Genomic DNA, 22,440 nt, shown 5'->3' with positions numbered 1-22,440 from the left:
CAGCATCTGACTCTTTCATCATTGAAGCATTTAATGATTCCCTGTTGTATGCCAGGCATGGAGCAAGGCTCTGAGGACACAAAAATGAATGAAACCTGGTCCTTGTCCTCAGGGCCTTATGGTCTAGAAGGCATGTGGGGCTCTCTAGGGTAGGAATTGGCACGGGGAGCAGTGTGGGCACAGGTTAGGGGGTTGCTTCCACCTTGGGGGAGAAAGAAATGTTTATGGGGTGTAGCAGGGGCCAGAGCTGAAGTTCAAAGGATTAGTAGTCCTCATTTGCCAGATGAAAGAGGAGATTCCAGCAGAAGGTGGTCTTGACATGATTTTAAAGGGTCAAGAGAGTGGAGAGGGGAGAGAAATATTTGTCAGAGGATTTGGACAGAGCTGCTGCTACATGTGTATCTCCATCTTGCCTCTCTCATGGGGAAGTGGAGGTGGGTGCTGCCTTCTTCTCTTCTCAAGCCTGGAGAGAAGGTCTCCAGAGAGGGCCCTTGGACGGCTGGGTGTGAATTCTTTGGGGCTGAGGACTCACATGTGCTGTGCTCGGTCACTCAGTCACGTCTGACTCTGTGACCCCGTGGACTATAGTCCACCAGTCTCCTCTGCCCATGGAATTTTCCAGGCAGGAATACTGGAGTGGGTTGCCAATTCCTCCTCCAGGGGATCTTCCCGACCCAGGGATTGAACCTGTGTCTCTTATGTCTCCTGCATTGGCAGGCAGATTATTTACCACTCGCGCCACCAGGGACTCCCATGGGCAATTCCTTACTCATGGCCTTGAAGGAATGATCAATGACAGGTGGAGGGAGGGGAAGGGAAGACAGGAAAGGTGGCATTTCTGCATTTGGGAAATGACTACAGTCGGCAGGTAGCAGCCAAGGACTGGGTGAGAATTTGCTATGGACCAGACGTTTGCCCTCGGGAGAGGGGGCGCTGGAGATGGTAGAGAGAATGAGAACAGAGAGAGGGACCCTCTTGGTGATGGGAGAAGCACTAGCTGAGGCAATGTGGCCCTGAAGGGGAGGCATTACCTGCCCCCGCCCCAGGAGCCCGTGGAAGCTCCTACGAGAAGCAGCTGCAAACACCTGCAGGGCCCCGAGAGCAGGGCCGGTGCCATTACATGAAGGCCTTCTGTTCCTACCCGGTGCCCTTTCCTTTCCCTCACCTCCTTCATCGTGGAGGCATCCAGTCTGTTCTTCTCGTGGGGAGGAGAAGACTGCTTATCATCTGAGAGTGAGTCCAAAAGTCACAGGGTGTACGGAGATTTTAATCTCTCATCCCCTATCGAGTAACTTTTATAGGGGACAAAAAATTAATTTGCATTTAAATTATAGTCTCTGTATTGTATTTTCCATTATCATTCCATTTCATTTCCAGATTCTTCCTGTTCCAATCTATATCCTTTGGTACCTGGCAAAATTGCAGTGTTTCTCTTCTTGACTCTATCATTCCTTCTGCCATCTCTCTCTCTCTTTTTTTTTTAAACCAACTCCTTTGTGGAGGGCATGGTGGCCCACACCTGCACCTCATTACCCCACCTTCTCACACATGTCTGAGGTCCAGGGCAGGGGACCTGGGTGGGCTGGAGACTGCGGCCTTCATCACATTCCTGCCTGCTGACCTCACCACACTGGCCTCAAAGAGCTCTGTTCTTTCCAGATTAATTGCACGTCAGCTGTGGCCTTCTGCCCTGCCTGGTGCCAGCCAGTCTGCTGCCCTATCTTCTATTCCCGCCAGCATCTCGACACTTCCTTTCTTGTCCCTCTGTTTCCCACCCTGTAGTTTTTTACCAGTCTCTCTCCCGTCAGGGCGTGGACTGCAGTTTCCCGAAACACATTCTCCTCTAGAAATGATGGAAGAGATCCAAGTACGCCTGCTCACTTCCAGTGATTCTCCTTGGGGGTGATTCTGCTCTCCAGGGCTCAGTTGGCAGTGACTAGAGACATTTGTTGTTGTCATGATTTGGTGCTACTGGCATCTGGTGGGTCAAAGCCAGGGATGCTGCTAAACATCCTGTGATGCCTAGGACTATTCCCACAACAAAGAATTATCTGGTCCCAAATGTCAGGAGGGGGCTTCTCTGGCTCCTGGGAGAGGTTGAGGGCAGGAGAAGGGGGTGGCAGAGAGTAAATTAGTTGGATGGCATCACTGACTCAATGGACGTGAGTCTGAGTAAACTCCAGATAGTGGAGGACAGGGAAGCCTGGCGTGCTGCAGTCCAGGGGGTCACAAAGAGTCGGACATGATCGAGCGACTGAACAACAAAATGTCAGAAGTGCCGGAGTTGAGAATCCCTATGACTATAAGCTCCATGACTGAAGATGGCATCTGTCTCTTCCTTATTTTGTGACCTCGGCTGGATGCCGTGAACCACGTTTGTGTCTTGGACATATGGAGAAACTGGCTAAGAGGACCCTAGACACCAAGTTGGGAAGGGAAGATGAGGGAGGTTTGGAAGGCAAGCCACACACCCCAAATACCTTCAAGAGGAATCGCCACGTGGTAAGTCCCAAATGACCCTCTGAGGTTCTCTTTCTCATAGGAGAAGGTTGTATTGAGTCCTGCCACCTCAAAGGTCAAACCCTCCGGGATGCCGTGAGCCACTGAGACATTGACTAGTAGCCTCTGTCCAAGCTCCAACTGGTCAGAAGCCCAGGAGGCCTGCAGCCCCGACAGAGCCTCCACGAGGTGGACGGTGATGTTTCTGGAGGGGGCGGAGGTGGCGGTGTAGCTGGTGGCTCGGATCTGCAGGTGATGCATCCCTGGGCCCATTCGTTGCTGGACTCCTCTGTCCAGTGTCAGATTGTAGGGGAGTGGGCCCCTCTGCATGGTGAACTCCGCCAAGGTTGTGTTACCTAGCAGCACAGTATAGGTCACCCCTGTTCCTAGGTGGAGTAAGAAACATTTAAGGATGTCAGTAGCAACATGCAGTCGACTATACTGAGTTAGTTCAGACTCCAGCTGTGAAGTCAAAGTCCACATATACACTAGATGTGGATATAAAGACATATGTAAGGGTATGTCCTCCCGCAGATAACTAACACTGATCTCTGAGTATTGGGTTCACAAGTGATTTTTCTTTCGGGGTCCTCACTGCTTACCTGCATAGTCTTCATTATTTCCATCTCCATGACTGATCACCTGAAACCCTGCCCAATGGGAGAACTCAGCCCATTCACATTAAGATAGGGCTCCCTTACAGGGGGTGGCTGTGCTACCTGGATGCTAAATATTGTGGTTGACACTTAAAATATGATTTAAGCCCCCAAATTAATATTCTTTCCAATAGAAACCAAGCTAGTGTGTTTCTTGTTTGAATAATGGTGATGTTGATGAGGGTGATGATGGTGATGATGTCAGTCCTCTGAGAACACGAACCTTGACTTTCATGTTTATTGCTGCCTTCCCCATATCTGGCAAAGAGTAGTCACTCAATTATATTTGTAGAATAAAAAAAGATTATCTTAAGTTTTTCCAGGTGCACCTAGGTTGCAACTTCAGCTAACCAGAACACCAGAACAGAAAGGAGCCCCAAGCACTGTGTTTAAAGTCCGGTCATAGCTCCATGAAGTTGCTGCTCTGAGTGAGGCTCCAGGGGGTGTGAGGTTGGGCTGAGCCCTGTCCTCCTCTCCAAAACTCTGTGCCACTCAGTGGCCTCTGTCCAGACCTCAGACTGGACTTGTGCCTTGAGGAAAGATGCCGCTTCGGATGAGGTCAGGTCTTGGTTGGAAGGGTTCTCTATGGACAGAAGGGGTGATACGCAAAATATTTAGCAACTGCCATTGCATGGGCACTAACTAAGTAGAATGATGTCCTGATAAATCAGAATGGACACTGTGACCAATTGAAATGGATGCTGTGACCAATTAGAATGGACATTGTGACCAATGAGAAATATTGCTATGACCAGTTGGAATAAATGCCATGACCAATCAGAATGGATACCATGACCAATCAAAATGGACATGATGACCAAGCAGAATGGCCTCTGTGACCAGTCAAAAGGGAAATTGTGAGCAACCAGATGTATACCAGCCGTAACAGCTGCTGCGGCTGTACCAGTGTGTGCAGCTGAATACTAGCTTGAACTGGGGGCAGTGTGATTGTGCCAAGCTGGTCAATGCTGGCTGCACTGAGATGTGCTCAGGCCCAGCTCGCAGCCCTCCCACTCCTGTTCACATTCCCCCAACAGGGGTGGCTTGGAAGTCCATTTCTTGCAATGGGACATGAGCATGCCGAGGATCTTTAGGAGGCTAGTTGCTCTCACTAGTCTTGTGACTTAGGCCAAATTTCTAAACATTTCTTCCTTTGTAAAATATACTGGGTGGGCTAGTATATATAAAGCACTTAGACCAGGTTCTGGTATACACTAGGTGATAGATAAATGAATGGCTAAAAAAACTGACTCCATAAATCATTGCTGTTAGTATTTATTGAAGCCTGGGAGCTGGATGGATAGATTTGGGGCAAATCAAGATTGCCTTGATATTGACCATTTCTGCAGACTCACCTCCATCAAGCTCCACCTGAATCCACAGAGGGTCCCCGAAGACTGCCCGGCAGAGAGGGCTGGCTCCTGACGTGATCAGGCCAGAGCACCCAGTCACACGGAGCCTCTCCGTGTTGTCTTGAATCATCACTTGCTTCTGAGCCATCACATGCCACTCGCTGGTCGAACACTCAGCAAACACAGTGAAATCCCCGGGGGCTGTGAATTGGTGGGTGACCCTGCTGGACAGACTGCCAGCAACAGTCAGAAACGTTACCAGTGTTGGGCTCACACAAATACATGATTCACACACGTGTGCACACATGTACTCACCCACGGCACATCTTCCCTGCTCTGAAAAGATAAAAAGAATGAAGAAAGAGATGCTACACGACCAAGCCATGGTCTCACAAAGTGTTCACAAAGGTTACATTAAGACTCCCAAAGCAAGTGAGACGTGAAGAAATAGCTCTGACTAACCAGGGAGCCGAATATTTGGCTGCAAGTCCATTTTCTGCCATTTACTGCCTCTGTCGTTCATACAAACCCCCACTTTGGGCCTTCTTGCTTAGTCTGTAAAATACTGTGCCCAGTCTACCTCTCTGAGCTTTCTTTTCCCATCTGTAAAATGGGATCAGAGTCCAAACATATCAAAATTGTGGCTGTTTTGCTTCTCATTTTCCCGAGGGGACTAATTTAAATCTCTAAAATGGCCCGCAAAGATTCCCGTCACCTCTCTTCCTGTCCTTCTCCTCACCCCTTGCCACACTCCCCTTCTCTGACTATCCTAGCAGCTCAGACCTCTTTCCAGTTCATAGGACTTGTCACCTCTTCCCCACCCAAAGGCTGGTAAGCATGCTGTTCTTTGCAGGGAAAACTCCTGCCCTTCTCTCTGCTCATACTCTTGGTCTTTCTTCAGTTCTCATTTTAAATGTTGCCTCCTCTGGGAAGTTTTCCTAGATTCCCTTTATAGACACTGTAGCTTCACTGCTTCTCCTAGGTGACCCTTGCTTATTCACTATCATTCTTCTCTGAGGGGCTGTCAGTGCAGATAGTATCTGTCCAGTTCTCCCTGTATACCTGGCACCTGGCACAGCACCTAGCACATAACAAGTGCTTGAGAAATAGTTTACAAAAGGACATAGTTGTGAAAAAACCTGGAGAACAGTGACCTGATTCTTGGTGCCAGCCAAGATGAAGTTAGCCCCCAATAGCCTGTTTCTTCCATTAATTACAACTAAAATACCGGGATAATTCAAAAAGAAACTATGAGAGGACCTTGAAAAGGAAACACCAGCAGGCAGACTGAGGACAAAAGTCAAAACTTTAAGATGGATGATTTAAGAATCATCCATAAAGATGGGCGTTTCCTGTTTTCTTTCTTTCCTTTTTTCTTAATCCCCTTTATCTTTTGACTTTGTCCCAATGGTAGCCTGAGTCATGGTACTGCACAGTGAGTAAAGAAAACAAAAACCCGGAGAGAAATCCCTTCTGTTAGCCAGGGGACCAGGGAAAGGGGCCTAGTGAGTCTGGGAGTACAGTACACCCATTTTTTGTCTCATGTTGTTTCTCTTTTCTTCTCTCCTGTCCCCATCCCAAGTTGTCCTCTCTCTTGGAGCTGCACGGACTGTGTGGGATGATGCAGAAATCCTTAAGAGAAAACTGATCTTTCTCTCCAGAGGAACCATGGAAAGGGGACTGTGGAAGCTGGAGATTGTAGGGAAAGTCCTGAAAAGGAGAGAAGAGAATTTCCTAATTCTGTGTGTGGCCTAGCATGAATCATGAGTTCACCCATCAACTGTGAATGTGCAGAACAGACCCAAAGAAACCTAGTAAAAGTAAGGACTAAACTGCAGTGTGAGCCAGCACCCAAGGGGCACACGAGCAGAGCAGAACCTGACAGCTTTGGAGACTGAACTGGTATGGGAATCTCTGCTCACAAAAGGCAAGTCAGAATGTGTGGTCTGAATGTAAGTGGGCTGGTTGTCTGCTAAAACAAAACAAACAGACAAAAAATTAACATTTTCCAGAGAACCCAGAGTCTGGGAACCTACTACCCAACATGTCCAGAATACAATTTGAAATTGCCTGATACACAAAGAACAAGGAAAATGTGACCAAATTTCAAGGGAAAATATCATTGATATATGTCAGCTCTAAGGTGACTCAGATATTGAAATTACCGAAGACTTTTACCCAGGGATTATAACCATGCTCCGTGAAATAAAAGGAAATCCTCTTGAAATGAATGCAAAAATAGACATTCTCAGTAGAGAAATGTAAACCATTAAAAGCCACATGGAAATTTTAGAAATGAAAAGCACAATGTATGAAACAAAGATTCATTGGATAGATTAAATAGCAGAATAGAGATGGAAGAGGAAAAAGTCACTTTACTTAGAGATAGAGCAAGAGGAATTATCCAACCTAGAGAACACAGAGGAAAAAAATATTAAATTTTTTTTAATGAGTAGAATGTCACCAATCTGTGTAACAATATCTAAAAGTAAAACATTTGTGTTATTTTAGCACCAGAGATAAAGAGGTTGCTGTAGAAAAATATATTTGAAGAAATAATGGCCGAAATTTTTCCAGATATAACAAAACTCATAAATTCAAAGATTCAAGAAGTTCTATGAAACCAAATGTAAGCAAAAGACAAACAAGTAAAAAACTTAAAGCATGCACACACAGTTGCTGAATAGCTTGAAAATCAAAAGAATAAAAAAAAAAATCTAGAGATCAGTCTGAAAAAAATTGACACACATTTAGATAGGGACTTCCCAGGTGGCACTATTGGGAAAGAACCTGCCTGCCAATGCAGGAGACGTAAGAAACACAGGTTGGATCCCTGGGTTAGGAAGATCCCCTGGAGAAGGGCATGGCAACCCACTCCAGCATTCTTGCCTGGAGAATCCCATGGACGGAGGAGCCTGGAGGACTGCACTCCATAGGGTCACAAAGAGTTGGACACAACTGAAGTGACTTATCTCCAACATACAGAGGAAACAGTGATTTTAATGACTATAGATTTCTTTGGAAACTGTGGAGGTCAGAGACAGTGAATGACATCTTCAAAGTGTCAAAAGAACTGTCAACACATAATTCTATAGCCGGCAAAAGTATCTTCCAGGAATTAAAGCAAAATAAACACATTATCAGGAATAAAGAAATTCTCTAAGAGACTTTGTTGCTGTAAAATCTACTTTAAAGGAAATGCTGAAGGAAGTTTTTCCAGCTGAAGGGAAATGATATCAGAGGGAGACTTAGAACTTTAGGAATGAAGGGAGAGCACAAGAAAAGGTCAATGTCTTGGTAAATGTAGACTATTTTTTTCCTCTTAAGTTCTTTGATATATGCATAACTGTTGAAAGGGCTTTTCAATGTATATAAGTGCCCTACATTTGACAATTATAACATAAAAGATGGAAGGCAAAGGAAACCATATGCTAATAAGGCCTTAACATTTTACCTGAAGTGGTAAAATATTAACTCTAAGTGACTATTTTACCACTGAGAGTTAATAAAGTGAAAGTTTAGATATATATATTATAATCCCCAAAGAAACTACTTAAAATGTTATCCAAATAAGTGTTACCAAAAAAGCCAATAAATAAGCAAAAATAGAATACTGAAAATATTCAAATAATCCAAAAGAGGGCAAGAAAGGAGAGAAACAAGGGGGAAGTAAACAGGGTACAAATAGAACACAAATAACAAAATAACAGACCTAGATCTAACTATATCAATAATTACATTAATTGTAAATGGTCTAAACATAACAATTATTGTGCCAGATGGGATTTAATAAAAACCAAGACTCAACCACATGCTATCTACTAGATGCCCACTTTAAATATGACAATATGGCTAGGTTAAAAGTAAAAGGATAAAGAAAGATGTAACAGTAAACACTAATCAAAAGAATTCTGGAGTGTCCATTATTAATATCAAACAATGTAGATTTCAGAATAAAAAAGCTCTAACTCTTTACAGAAATTTGAAGGATAGCTTTGACTCTAGCCCGATTTTTAGCAATCCATCTGGAAGAAGCAATTTATTTCATTCTCTTAACTCAGATGCCAACTGAAATTACCTAGGACTAAAAAGCAGGGAAATGGATTTTTTTTTTCCTGATTCTCTCTCAGTGATCTTACCCAAGGGAGAAGAGCACCAAGTGGTTTAGTAACTGCTGCCAACAAAGAGAAGCTATGCTTGGAGTACAAAGCAATGGAGACAAGAACTTAAATTTAATAATCCTATGACCCAGCAATTCTGCTCCTGGGCATAAGCCCAACAGAAATGTGTACATATGTGCTTGAAAAGTCATTTACTAGAATGTTCACAGCTGCACAAGTTGTATTAATAATAGTCCAAATGCGAAACCATCTCTATGCATATCAATGCTAGAATGAATGAATAAATAGAGGAATATTCATACAACAGAGTGTATACGGCAATGAGAAAAAAGAAACCACAGTTATACACAACAAGATGGATCAATCTCAGAAACATGCTTATTGAGCAGAAGTAGGACACAAAAGAAAATATACTTTATGGTTATATTTATATAATCTTCAAACACAAGTCATAGTATTCAGCGATGTTAGAAATCATCCTTGCGGGGGGCCTGGAGGATTTCTGGGGGGTGGGTCATGTTTAGTTTCTTGATCTAGATGCTGGTTATATGCCCGAGTTTATTGTGTAAAAATTAATTGAACTGTATCTTTTTGTGCGCTTTTCTGTACACATCTTGTGCCTCAAAAAAAAGTTTAAAAATTAGTTCAAGACTCCCTCACTCACTGATTTGTATACATTGCTTTGACATGAATGGGATACAGCTTAATGGGAAGGGAAGGTCGCCCTCCAGACTCAGAGGTGTCCAGAGGTGACTAGAAATAGGGACCCAAGGATAACGGCAACACCCTGATCTGCCAGTAGGTGGCACTGAGTTACCCAGCACTAGGACAAATTTCACTTTATGCTAATTGTCCCTTAAGGCACGTAATATAATTTCAGAAATGTAGAAAGTTGCCCATGACAAACAAAGAAATAAAACAGCTTGCCATGCAAATGAACACAAGACATGGGGATGCAAGGCAAGCATTTAAAGGAGAAATTCTTTGACTTAACTGTGTTGTTTCTGTTTGAGGTCTGATCCTATCCCATTGTTGTTTAGTCGCTAAGTCGGGTCCGACTCTTTTGCAGCCCCATGGACTGTAGCCTACCAGGCTTCTGTCCTTGGGATTTCCCTGGCAGGAATCCTGGAGTGGGTTGCCATTTCCTTTTCCAGAGGATCTTCCTGACCCAGGGATAGAACCATTGTTTCCTGCATTGGCAGGTGGATTCTTTACTGCTGAGCCCCTGGGAGAGCCCTCCTATCCTATTAACTCAGGTGATTTATCTGGCATGGAGATGGATGGGCTGGTTTGAGAAGCCCACCTCGTACTCTAATGAGGAGTTAAGCAAAAAATAGGAGTCTGTACAAACACATTTTAAAAGAGCATAGTGACATTCATGCAAAGTATGTGACTTCTGTACACTTAAAATTCATGCTATTTTCACATTGTAAATTGAGCACTGAGGCTGCTAGTGCAGATAAGAGAGCATCAGAAATATATCTCCTAATTTTAAAAAAAAAATCATAGAAGGTGAGTGGGTAGTTTCAAGGTCTAACAAATCTTTAAAGTAGACAAAATTGGATTATTTGGGTGGGGTGATGGTGAAGGGTGTCACTATCTATTTCTTTCGAAAGAGAAAAAAAAAAATACCAGTAGCTTTTACTTACAGGAATGCCCTGAGGGATTGCAAATGTAAAGCATTGCTTATTGCTGTTTCTCTTAGATTATGAAAAAAATGAATCAGAGAATTCCAGAAAGTAATATGATAAACACCCTTGAATTCACCATCCTGAGTGGACAAATATTTGCATTTTGTCCCACTTGCTCCAGTTTTTAACTATATTTGTATGTTACTAAGTTGTCCTTGTGTAACTAAAGAGCTTAGCAGGGCTACAGTCAGTCAATTTTAACTTATGCCAAATACAATTTGTATGAAATTTGGGGGGTGAAAGACTGTGTAACATAGCATTTCCTGTTTTATTAATGAAATACTAGCAAATGAGAAGAAACCCACAGAATAATGCCTTGGGTGTTTCTATCACTTAAACCTTTTTTCCCCCCAAAGCATCTTCATGTATAATTTATTTTATTCTGTGAAACTGTTAATACATTATTGACCAGAAACATATTAACAGCATAGGTATTAATTTCCACAAAAATTCCCTGGTCAATAAATGTGTTAAGATCGCCATCAATATAAATGTGATAGGGAAGGAAATGGAAACCCAGGTATTATCTCTGGGTCTCAAATTGTATCTGGGATAAGAACCCCAGCCTCTGGACACAGTTTATTTGGCAGCATGGCACAATGCCTGAGACCCCAGAGGATTTCTGGGCTTGAGACACAGCACACTTACTGGACCAGATCTGGGCTGTGGGCAGGGCTTGCCCTTCGATTGCCCCAGCCCACCCAGGCCTTCCAGGAAGGCCAGGCACCCACGGGGCTGGATTCAGAGACCTAGCCCATGAGGTAGAACCAGAGATGTTTCAGGGTTAGGTGAGGGGCTCATGGGCCTCCATGATTTCCCTGAGGGTCCTTGTTGAACTGGGGCCCCTGAAATGAACAAGAACCCAAGGAGGACCTGGAACTGATGGGGCAGCCCTCCGGCTGGGGCACCCAGCGGGGCAGAATGGAGCTTACCCAAGCCCAGGGAGGACTCTGAAACGTTCTGAATTGTGTGCAGCTGCCATCGGGTTGGGGAGCTACTATTCCCTGGAGGAGGCAGCACCCGATGCCCTCGGGCCCTGATGCTGCAAGCTGTGTTCTCCACTGGGGTCTAAGAGCCAGGGCTTTGATTCCCAGGCAGTCCTGACTTATCTGACTGTGCTGCCACTCACTAGCTGCAAGGCTTGGGCAATGCTACTGAACCCTCTAAGCCTCAACAGCTTTGTGTGTAAAATAAGATAATCATTATCTAGCTCAGCAGTGTCCAATAGAAACAGTGAGCCACATGTGTCGTTATAAACTTTCTAATGGCCACACTGAAAACAGTGAGAAGGAACAGGTGAAATTAATTTTAATAATTTATTTCCTTTAACCTGATGCTTTTGAACTGTGGTGTTGGAGAAGACTCTTGAGAGTCCCTTGGACTGCAAGGAGATCCAACCAGTCCATCCTAAAGGAGATCAGTCCTGAATATTCATTGCAAGGGCTGATGCTGAAGCTGAAGCTCCAATACTTTGGCCACCTGATTCAAAGAACTGACTCATTGGTAAAGACCCTGATGCTAGAAAAGATTGAAGGCGGGAGGATAAGGGGACGACAGAGGATGAAATGGTTGGATGGCATCACCAACTCGATGGACATGAGTTTGAGCAAGCTCCGGGAGATGGTGATGGACAGGGAGGCCTGGCGTGCTGCAGTCCATGGGGTTGCAAAGACCTTGACACGACTGAGTGACTGAGCTGAACTGAACCTCACAGATCCACAACACTATCATTTCTATGTATGTGTGGATGCCTGCTAAGTTACTTCAGTTGTGTCCAACTCTGCGACCCTGTGGACTGTAGCCCAAGAGGCTGCTCTGTCCAGGAGATTCTCTGGGCAAACACTCTGAAGTGGATTGCTGTGCCTGCCTCCAGGGCATCTTCCTGACCCAGGGGTCGAACCCACGTCTCTTATGTCTCCTGCATTGGTGGCTGGGTTCTTTACCACTGGCGCCGCCTGGGGACAGCCCATTTCTATGTATAATCAATATCAAAACATCATTTAGTAAGATATTTTACACTCTTTGGTGGGGAGGGAGCTATGTCTTCAGTATTCCGTGTGTGTTTACATTTACAGCACATCTCAATTGAGAGCTGCCTTATTCCAAGGGCCTAGTAGCTCATATGGTGAGTGGCTGTTATCCTGGACAGCATAACTTTAGCTCATGAGGTTGTTGTGAGGATTAAGTGAAATCATGTATGAAAGCTGCTTAGCTGCACTATTATTAATAATGCTACTATTACTTTTATTATCCTTATCAATAAAAAACATTCCCACCCCCAGGTGAGCATCTTCTTCACCCTATTACTGACTCCTTGGACAGTGACTCAGGGAAGATTCTACTGAGCCAACCCGAAAGGACCCAGCTCCCCATGGCTGTCGGAGTGACCTTCACTGTGAGCCTGTGAACATCGTTCTTCCCATTTCCATATGTATGCCACCTTGTACTGTGGTTCTGCCATGCCTTCTGTCAACAGGTGGAGACTATTTCTCTGGCCTTGGAACTTGCTTTGGCCAATGGGAAAATTAGAAAATGTGACATAGGTAGTGATTCAAAAATGCTTGCATGTTGTGCTTTGCTTTCACTCACTGCTGGAGACTCTTCTGCCACCATGCACATGAGCCTAGACTAGCCTGTTGGGTGAAGAGTGACACATGCCACTAGCCAACATCCAACTTACTGCCAGACACATGAATGAGGCCTTCCTAGGCCATCCATCTGAGCTAGTCCACACAAGAAAAGCCACCTAGCTAATCCAAAGAACCATGAAAAATAATCACTATTATTGTAAATCACTAAGTGTTAGGATGTTTTGTTATGCAGCAAAAACTGACTGATACACTCTGAATCAAGGCTCAGAGATACCTCTTACCTGGGTGGGTAGTAGGGATCGAAAACATGGCCATCTCCCATATTAATTATACAGGACAGGTTTCCGACATAGGGAGAGAGGAGCCATGTAAGGGAGATGGTGACATTGTCAAAGATGAAACTCTCATTGGACACCATCAACCGCAGGCCTGCAGATCAAAACACAAATACCATTTGCTGTTATGAAGCAAAATTGCATGTTTCTGTTTAAAGCTTACTGTCTTCTGTCTACCTGTCCTTAGTGGAGCTTTTACAGCTTCTGTATGTTTATTCTACTTTATAAAGTTCTTTTGAATTTTGTTTTTATCCAAGAAACAGAACTTAAAATGTACAGAGGGTCTACAGTGAAAAGAAAGCCCTTCCCTACTGCTACCCCTCAGACCCCCGGTTCTGGTCCCCAGAAGCAATCACTGTTAACCAGTCTCCTGGGTTGCCTTTTACAGATACCTACACATGCACAAGCATGTACATACTTTTTTATTTATGCAGATGGTGCTCTGTTCACTATTTGGCACCTTCCGTTTTTTTTTTTCACTTACTATATCTTGGAGATTGTTCTGTATGAATTCAGTCAGAGAACTCTTATACCCTTTAATAGCTGCACAATGTACCCTAATTTGTTTAACTAGGATCCATTAATTGTCTAAATGTACTTTATAATGTTTAAAAAGACAAAAGGCAAAGCATCTTTAGGAAAATCTCCTTGGTTAGGGTGGCTGATGAATCATTATCAGCCATTTAGTGCACCTTAAATTTTACAAAACTTTAAGCTTCATAAGTTAGCCTAGAGGATGGGGTGAGGGGTAGAACTTCTGGGGTTCAAGCAACCCTGGGCTAATTTGTGCAATTCCATCTTTGGTTTCTGACACAAATGAGAAGGGAAAAGAAATCAAAAGCAGACACAAATGAAAAGGACTTTCCTGAGCTGGTCAGAAAGCCACTGTGGTCCTGATTGGTCCTGATTCACAATCATCCGAGGAAACTCAGGATGCAGCAGGCCCTTCTGGGCACAAAGGCGGGGAGGAGACTGCTGGATGAAGTTCCTCCCTTCAAAAATCAGAAACTGATGTGATCAGAACACACTGATTCACAAGGGACAGGATATTTGAAATCAAAGTCAAGACAGAAAATCTGGTCCATGTGGCAGCCAGACCCAGCTCACCCCCTGCCGTAAGCTGCATGTCTGTGTGATGACAGTGAGGCTGCAACTGGCAGATGTCCAAGGGCACCCTTTGTCCAGGAGCAAAATCACCAAATGGAAACTGCTGCCAAACCACATGGCCTCTCTTCCCAGCAAACAAAACAAGACACCCTGCTAACTCTTATTCCACTCATGTGTATTCCATAAACTAATGCCACCCCCACGTCCTGTACCCTCTCTTCCATACAGCCTTCTTCCTCCTGTCTCTGTGGGTTCTGCTCTCCTGGATGGCCCCTGGGGACCCCAACCTTCCCTGACTCATCTTTCCCTTGCAGAGCTCCTTGCTCCTTGCTCCATTACTCACAGCCTCAGTAGAATTTGCTGTTCTGACCAATTAATTGGTCCCAACCCAAGGGGAATTGGCACTGTTAGTAAGAATGAACTCGATACAGCCATTTTGGAGGGTAATGTGGCAATATCTACTAACATTTAAAATGCACGTACCCTATGACCCAGCATTTCTGCTACTAGGGATCTCTCCTCTAAAAATAGTCCCAGGTACATGCCAAGATACATGCACAAGAGATCACTGCAGAGTGATCTATAAGAAAAATTCAGATGCAGTTGAAGTGTCCATCAAGAGGGGAACAGGTTAAATAAATTTTGACTTAATCTTATGATGGGAGAAGGCAATGGCAACCCACTCCAGTATTCTTGCCTGGAAAATCCCATGGACGGAGGAGCCTGGTGGGCTACAGTCCATGGGGTCGCAAAGAGTTGGACACAACTGAGCGACTTCACTTTCACTTATGATGGGATACTGTGCAGTCATTAAAAGGATAAAGTAGTGACTTGGAGAGATGTCCAGGATATATTATTAAGTGAAAAACATTGAGTTGTAGACTAATATGTTTAACTCATTTATATTTGTATGAAAATATACATCTGTACATTCATGTCTATGGCTGTGTATGAAAACACTTTAAAAGGAGGGAAGAATTTATTCTAAATAGTTAACTGCTGCTGCTGCTGCTGCTGCTGCTAAGTCACTTCAGTCATGTCTGACTCAGTGCGACCCCATAGATGGCAGCCCACCAGGCTCCGCCGTCCCTGGGATTCTCCAGGCAAGAATACTGGAGTGGGTTGCCATTTCCTTCTCCAGTGCATGAAAGGGAAAAGTGAAAGTGAAGTTGCTCAGTCGTATCCGACCCTTAGCAACCCCATGGACTGCAGCCTACCAGGCTCCTCCGTCCATGGGATTTTCCAGGCAAGAGTACTGGAGTGGGGTACCATTGCCTTCTCCTAAATAGTTAACAGTTGTTTCTAATAGCAAATAAGATTGTAGAATTGAATGGGGGGAGTTTTCCTTCTTGATTCATAAAACTTGTGCAAATTGTGGTAGTTGGGTTACCTTTATGGTTTTTTAGATTTGTGAAAGTCCCTGTGCATTCTAAAATGGCAGCCTATGGGGAGAGTGGTGGTTGAGTGGGTGTGGCATGTAGGAATCCTTCTAATCAAGTAATCTCAGTTTTGTCTGTTGTGTTTATTGGCTCAATCCATGAAATTTAATTTGAAAGGTCTTGGGGTTAAAATAGTTATTTTAAACTTCTGGTTTGATGGCTTGTTTTGCAACTGAACCTCAAATAGTTTTCCCCCAGGCTAAACCAGGCAGGGAGCTTTGAGGGCAGCAGTTTTGAGCGAGGAGGTCTCTTAGCACACAGCAGATTCGCCCCATGGATGGCTGCTCCTTCTGCTCCAAAGGGGACTAGACGTGGCTTGGAAATAAGAAGGGAATTCCCACACCCAGGCAAGCTGGGGACTCACCTTCCTGGCACAGGTACTGCACCCACAGGTAGCTGCCCCGGCCGGGGCACAGATCTCCAAAGTAGGTCCCGTCTGCTGCCACCTGGCAGGCCTGCAGCCCCTGGCACTGGCCTGGGAGGCACCCACATCCCAGAGGAAACAGGAGCCGTGTGAAGAAGACAAGGGATAACACCAGACAAGAGATGAACGACCTTGCATTTGTTCATTTACCCACCACGCCCCCAACAAACACCAGTTTGTATCTACTGAAGACCCGGCACTGAGCCTGGTGCTGGCTGAGGGAGAAGTCGATTCCCTCCCTCCAATAGCTCAGGGTCCAGAATGTTGGGATACACCAGAATCCCCAGGAGGGCTTGTGAAGACACAGAGTCCGGATCCTGATTTAGATTCAGTAGATTTGGATGGCAGCTTGAGAATTTGCTTTTCTAACAGGTGATGTTGAGGCTGCTGGCCCAGGGACCCCACTTTGAGAACCACTGGTGCAGTGACATCTAGTCAGATGACCTAAGGTAGAATTCCACACCCTGAGAACTGGCAAAGAGGGGACAAGATTAGGAACTCTGTGTCTGCCAAGGGCACCAGGTGTCCTCAGGAGAGGGGTATCGTCTGGTCAGAGCTCTGGTCAGAAACTGCGGGGTCATCCCAACCCCCCTCCCTTCACCCATGTAGATGTAATAGATGCCTAGAGAGGCCTGGGGAAGGGACAGGCAGGTCCTGGTTCCCTCCTTGTCTCCAGAGCATCCTGTAGGCTTGCCCTACACTGCATCACCTTCCTTGTCCTCTTTCATCTCTTAGAAACCCATGCTTGCTCCAGATTTTGGCATACATATTTATTTTTTAAAACAACTTTATTGGGGCTTCCCAGGTGGCTCAGTAGGTAAAGAATGTGCCTGCAATGCAGGAGACTGCCTGCAATGTGGGAGACCTGGCTTCAATCCCTGGGTTGGGAAGATCCCCTGGAGAAGGGAATGGCAACTCACTCCAGTATTCTTGCCTGGGAATTCCCATGGATGGAGGAGCTTGGTGAGCTATATCATGGTTATACTCCTACTGTATACTCAAAAAGTGTAGCGATACCAAAGCTATACTCTTTGCTACCATGGAGTAGCAAAGAGTCGGACATGACTGATTGAGTAAAATTAAAAATAAGTTTTCTTTATTTCTACTTTTATTTATATTTTTAGCTGTGCTGGGTCTTCATTGCTTTCCACGGACTTTCTCTAGTTGCAGCGAACTGGGGTTACTCTTTGTGGCAGTGTGTAGTCTTCTCATTGCGGTAGCTTCTCTTGCTACAAAGCAGACTGTAGGCACGTGGGCTTCAGTAGTTGTGGCATGCAGGCTCAGTAGCTGCAGCATGTGGGCTTAGTTGCTCCATGGCATGTACAATCTTCCCAGACCAGGGATCGAACCTGTGTCCCCTTTATTGGTAGGCCGACTGTTATCCACTGTGCCACCAGGAAAGTCCCAGATTTTGGCGTATCTGGTTACTTTGCCAGGCAAGCCCCACCCCATCCTCATATTCTCTCCTGGCTCTGATTCCTCCTTCTGTGTCATGGTTTCATGGCTCCCTCTTGTCTTGTCTTGTTCACTTGCGCAGTTGTGTCCAGCTGTTTGTGACCCCATGGATTGCAGCATGCCAGGCCTTCCTGTCCCTCACCATCTCCCACAGTTTGCCTAAGTTCATGTTCACTGCATTGGTGATGCCATCCAACCATCTTATCCTCTGTGCCCTCTTCTCCTTCTGCCTCAACCTCTCCCAGTATCCGGGACATTCCCAATGAGTTGGCTGTTCACATCAGGTGACTGAATACTAGAGCTTCAGCTTTAGCATCAGTCCTTCCAATGAGCATTCATGGTTGATTTCCCTTAAGATTGACTGGTTTGATCTCTTTGCTGTCCAAGGGACTCTCAGGAGTCTTCTCCAACACCACAATTCAAATTGGCGCTCTGCCTTCTTTATGGTCCAGCTCTCACAACCGTATGTGACCATTGGGAAGACCATAGCCCTGACTGTATGGATCTTTGTCAGCAGAGTAATGTCTCTGGTTTTCAACACACTGTCTAGGTTTGTCATAGTTTTCCTACAGAGAAGCGATTGTCTTCTGATTTCATGGCTACAGTCACCATCCGTAGTGATTTTAGACTAATTCAGTTCACTCAGTTCAATCGCTCAGTCATGTGCAGCTCTTTGCGATCCCATGGACTGCAGCATCCCAGGCCTCCCTGTCCATCACCAACTCCCGGAGTTTACTCAAACTCATGCCCATTGAGTTGGTGATGCCATCCAACCATCTCATCCTCTGCCGTCCCCTTCCCCTCCCGCCTTCAATCTTTCCCAGCTTCACGGTCTTTTCAAAAGAGTCAGCTCTTCTCATCAGGTGGCCAAAGTATGGGAGTTTCAGATTCAGCATCAGTCCTTCCAGTGAACACCCAGAACTGATCTCCGTTAGGATGGACTGGTTGGATCTCCTTGCAGTCCAAGGGACTCTCAAGGTCTTCTCCAACACCACAGTTCAAAAGCATCAATTCTTCGGCACTCAGCTTTCTTTATAGTCTAACTCACATCCATACATGACTACTGGAAAAACCATAGCCTTGACTAGACAACTTTTGTTGGCAAAGTAATGTCTCTGCTTTTTAATATGCTATCTGGGTTGGTCATAACTTGTCTTCCAAGGAGCAAGTGTCTTTTAATTGCATGGCTACAGTCACCATCTGCCATGATTTTGGAGCCTAAAAAAATAAAGTCTGCCACTGTTTCTACTGTTTCCCCATCTATTTGCCATGAAGTGATGGGACCAGATGCCATGATCTTTGTTTCTGAATGTTGAGCTTTAAGCCAACTTTTTCAGTCTCCTCCTTCACTTTCATCAAGGGGCTCTTTAGTTCTTCTTCACTTTCTGCCATAAGGGTGGTGTCATCTGCATATCTGAGGTTATTGATATTTCTCCCAACAATCTTGATTCCAGCTTGTGCTTCCTCCGGCCCAGCATTTCTCATGCTGTACTCTGCATATAAGTTAAATAGATAGGGTGACAATATACAGCCTTGACGTATTCCTTTTCCTATTTGGAACCAGTCTGTTGTTCCATGTCCAGTTTTAAGAGTTGCTTCCTGACCTGCGTACAGATTTCTCAAGAGGCAGGTCACCCTCACCTGTTGTTATTAGCCAATTTATGTCTCTTTTCTAGCTTTCTCTTGAGTTCCTATCCTGTGTGTCCAGTCATCTACACAGCATCTACACATGGATGTCACAGGGTACCCCGGGTTTCTCATATCCTGAAATGAGGTTTTGATCTCTGATTAGAGTTCAAGTGTGTCCCCCAAAAGGTATCTTGTAGTCCTAACCTTTGGTGCCTGTGCATGTGAGCTTACTTGAAAATAGAGTCTTTGCAAACATAATCAAGTTAGGATGAGGTCATTAGGGTGAGCCCTTTGTCCAGTATGATTGCTGTCCTTTGAACACAGAGACAGGGCACGTGAAGCTGGAAGCAGAGATTAGAGAGACAGATCTACAAGGGTTTATGGTGGAGTGTTGCCGACAAATACTGGATGCTAGATGAGGAGAGGAAGGGCCCTCCTCTGCAGGTTTCAGAGCTAGAGAAGTCCAGCTCTCATCTTGATTTTGGACTCGGCCTCCAGACTGCCAGAGAATGTTTCTGTTATTTTAAGCCGCTCAGTTTGTGGTACTTGGTAAGGCAGCCCCAGGACATGAGTACGATCTCCCTTCTCCCCTTTCCACCAGCTGCTCCTCCTCCAGCCTCTCCTCTCAATGCCAAGGTCATCCTGGACTCCCATCACTGACGAGTCCCATCAGTACTTCCTGTTCCTGAAATCTGTCCCTTCCTCTCCATCTGCACTGCCCTAGTCTGTGCCCCCAGCCTCTCTCACCTGGGTTTCTGGCATCAGCATCCCTTGCCTGGACTCACAGCAGCCTGTGGGTGGCTTTAAAATACACCTGGCCATGTTCCTCCCCTGCTCTAAAGCTTCCAGTGCTTCCCCAACATCCTGGGCTACAGCCTGGGTTCCTCGGGGGCTAGTGCCCCGCCTCTACCTGTGCTCCCTGCACCTACCATGCTCTTTCTCAGCCCCAAGACCGACACAGGCTCTTCCCTCTCCCTAAACACCCCTCCCCTTTCACCCTGTTGTCCTTTTCCTGCGTGATTCCTATCAGATCTTCAGGTCTCAGTTAGATCTCACCTCCCCTGGGAGGTGGGCCAGTCCTTTGACCCTCAGCCTGCAAATCCACCCTCACCCCACTTGGTCTCAAATTGGGGGAACTACATTTCCCACACTCCCTTGTGCTCTAGCAGGTGCTGATGGAAGACTGGAGGCAATGTATTAGCTTCCAGTGGCTGCTGTAACAAATGACAGAAACTTAGTGACATAGAGCTGCTGCTACTGCTAAGTTGCTTCAGTCGTGTCCGACTCTGTGCGACCCCATAGATGGCAGCCCACCAGGCTCCCCCATCCCTGGGATTCTCCAGGCAAGAACACTGGAGTGGGCTGCCATTTCCTTCTCCAATGCATGAAAGTGAAAAGTGAAAGTGAAGTCACTCAGTCATGTCTGACTCTTGGCGACCCCATGGACTGCAGCCCACCATGCTCCTCCATCCATGGGATTTTCCAGGCAAGAGTACTGGAGTGGGGTGCCACTGCCTTCTCCAAGTGGCATAGAGCAGTGCACATTTATTGCTTCACAGTTCTGGAGGTCAGAGGTCTGGGTGGGCTCACCTGGGTTCTGCTCAGGGTATGACAGGCTGAAATCAGTGTCACAGCAGGATGTATTTCCTTCCTGGAGCCTCTGGGGAGGAACCTGCCTCCAATCTCATTCTTCCTGATGGCTGAACTCAATTCCTTGGGACTGTAGGACTGAGGTGTCATGTCCTTGCTGGCTGTCAGCTTGGACTTCCTTTAGCTCTTAGAGGCCTCTCTCCAGTCTTTCCACGTGGCCCCCTGTATCTCAGAGCCAGCAGTGACCATCAGATCTGTCTCATGCTTGAATCTATCCAACTTCTCCATCTGCCACATCAGTCTTATGCTTCTAGCTGGAGAAAGTTCTCCGCTTTGAGGGGCTCATGCGATTAGACTGTGCCCACTTGGATAATCCAGGATAACCTCCCTATTTTAAGATTAGCAATCATAATTACTTGCGCAAAGACCCTTTTGCCACATAACTTAGCATCTTCATGGGCATGGCATCTCATCATACCCACAGTTCCAGAGACTGGGGCGGGAACCTTGGTGTTCATAATTCTACCTGCCCCAGATAGGAAGAGGTGAGGGCAGGATGCGTCTCACTCCTTCTCACAGTAGCTCCTCTGCAGCCCCAGCTCCCTCTGGCGAGGACCTCCCCCCTGGTCCTTGCTCCCACAGGGCAGCCTCCGTCATAGTTCCAGCACCTGCTGGGCGGCCCATATTTCTGCTTTTGGTGTGACATCCACTGTAGCTGTCCCTCCAGCCCTTTGGGATGGTAGTGGCTTTGTGCTGCTCTAAACTTGGGGTTGCATCATTATCTCCTATTTGGCTTCTCAGCACTTCCATGACTTGGGTAACCAGCTTCCTGCATTAAATCCGCTCTGTTGGAAGACCTAGCATGATTTCTGGTTTCCTGCCGGGACCCAGTTTGCTACATCCCTCAGCGTGAGCTCTTTCCCTATTAGGGGCACCCATAGCACTACAGTACAGTGACCAAGAGAGAGGAGATGTTTTGTTTTGCTTTGTTTTTGTCCACTGCTCTTTCTCCTGCACACAGAAGAGTACCTGATACATAGAGCAGGTACAAAGTGAGTTCTGCACGACTGACTAAGCAGCAGCTTTGCTCCCTTTTGTGTGACACTGAGCACAGTGCTAGGTAATTGCCTGCACTATCTCCCCATTGTGTCTATCTCCCCATTAGACTGTGACCTCTGTTGAAGAACAGATTGTGTTTTATTCATCGCTGAATCTACAGAGCCCACTATTGTGCATGGCATAATGTCGGTGTTCAATTAATGTCTGTTGGCAAACTGATTGAATGAACGAGTGATGGTGGCGTTAGGTACAAACAGACACCTCCTGGGACTCTGCCCAGATCTCCTCCAACCTTCTCGGAAAGGATGCAGGGCTTCATCCAATGTGCCCTCTGGGTGGGGCTACAAGGTTTGAGAGCTTGCATCTGAGTGTTTGAGGAAATAGCCCACTGAGCTCCACCTGTGAGGGAGGCACACTCATCGGCCTGTCCACCCCAGGCCATTCCTCCCTGGGGGGCCACAGTCTCAGGAATGTGGGGCCAACGAGGGAGTC

At 45.8% G+C, this 22,440-nt stretch overlaps 2 protein-coding genes across 3 annotated transcripts in view; one reads left to right on the top strand and one right to left on the bottom strand.

Annotated features, from left to right (window-relative positions):
* The window catches only part of BCO1 (beta-carotene oxygenase 1), a 166,873-nt gene that overhangs the window by 93,068 nt on the left and 51,365 nt on the right, over positions 1–22,440 (top strand). The window contains exon 3 of the mRNA XM_081513556.1: positions 12,602–12,750. The gene's annotated coding sequence lies outside the window, so the exon portion shown is untranslated. The remainder of the gene's footprint in view (positions 1–12,601; positions 12,751–22,440) is intronic.
* The window catches only part of LOC145514782 (polycystin-1-like protein 2), a 102,436-nt gene that overhangs the window by 71,367 nt on the left and 8,629 nt on the right, over positions 1–22,440 (bottom strand). Inside the window, exons 4-7 of one of the 2 annotated variants that reach the window (XM_081513550.1) lie at positions 16,156–16,266; positions 13,192–13,339; positions 4,511–4,740; positions 2,481–2,885 (exon numbers count right to left, since the gene is read on the bottom strand). In XM_081513550.1, the coding sequence (XP_081369676.1) occupies positions 2,481–2,885; positions 4,511–4,740; positions 13,192–13,339; positions 16,156–16,266 (894 nt within the window). The remainder of the gene's footprint in view (positions 1–2,480; positions 2,886–4,510; positions 4,741–13,191; positions 13,340–16,155; positions 16,267–22,440) is intronic. The other variant, XM_081513551.1, reaches the window with a different exon arrangement.

Source organism: Giraffa tippelskirchi, chromosome 7 (assembly GCF_054371585.1).
Source record: "Giraffa tippelskirchi isolate mGirTip1 chromosome 7, T2T-mGirTip1v1.2.pri, whole genome shotgun sequence".
Taxonomy (NCBI): Eukaryota; Metazoa; Chordata; class Mammalia; order Artiodactyla; family Giraffidae; genus Giraffa; species Giraffa tippelskirchi.
Note: the sequence above shows the minus strand (reverse complement) of the source record. Positions and strands in the feature narration are given on the sequence as shown.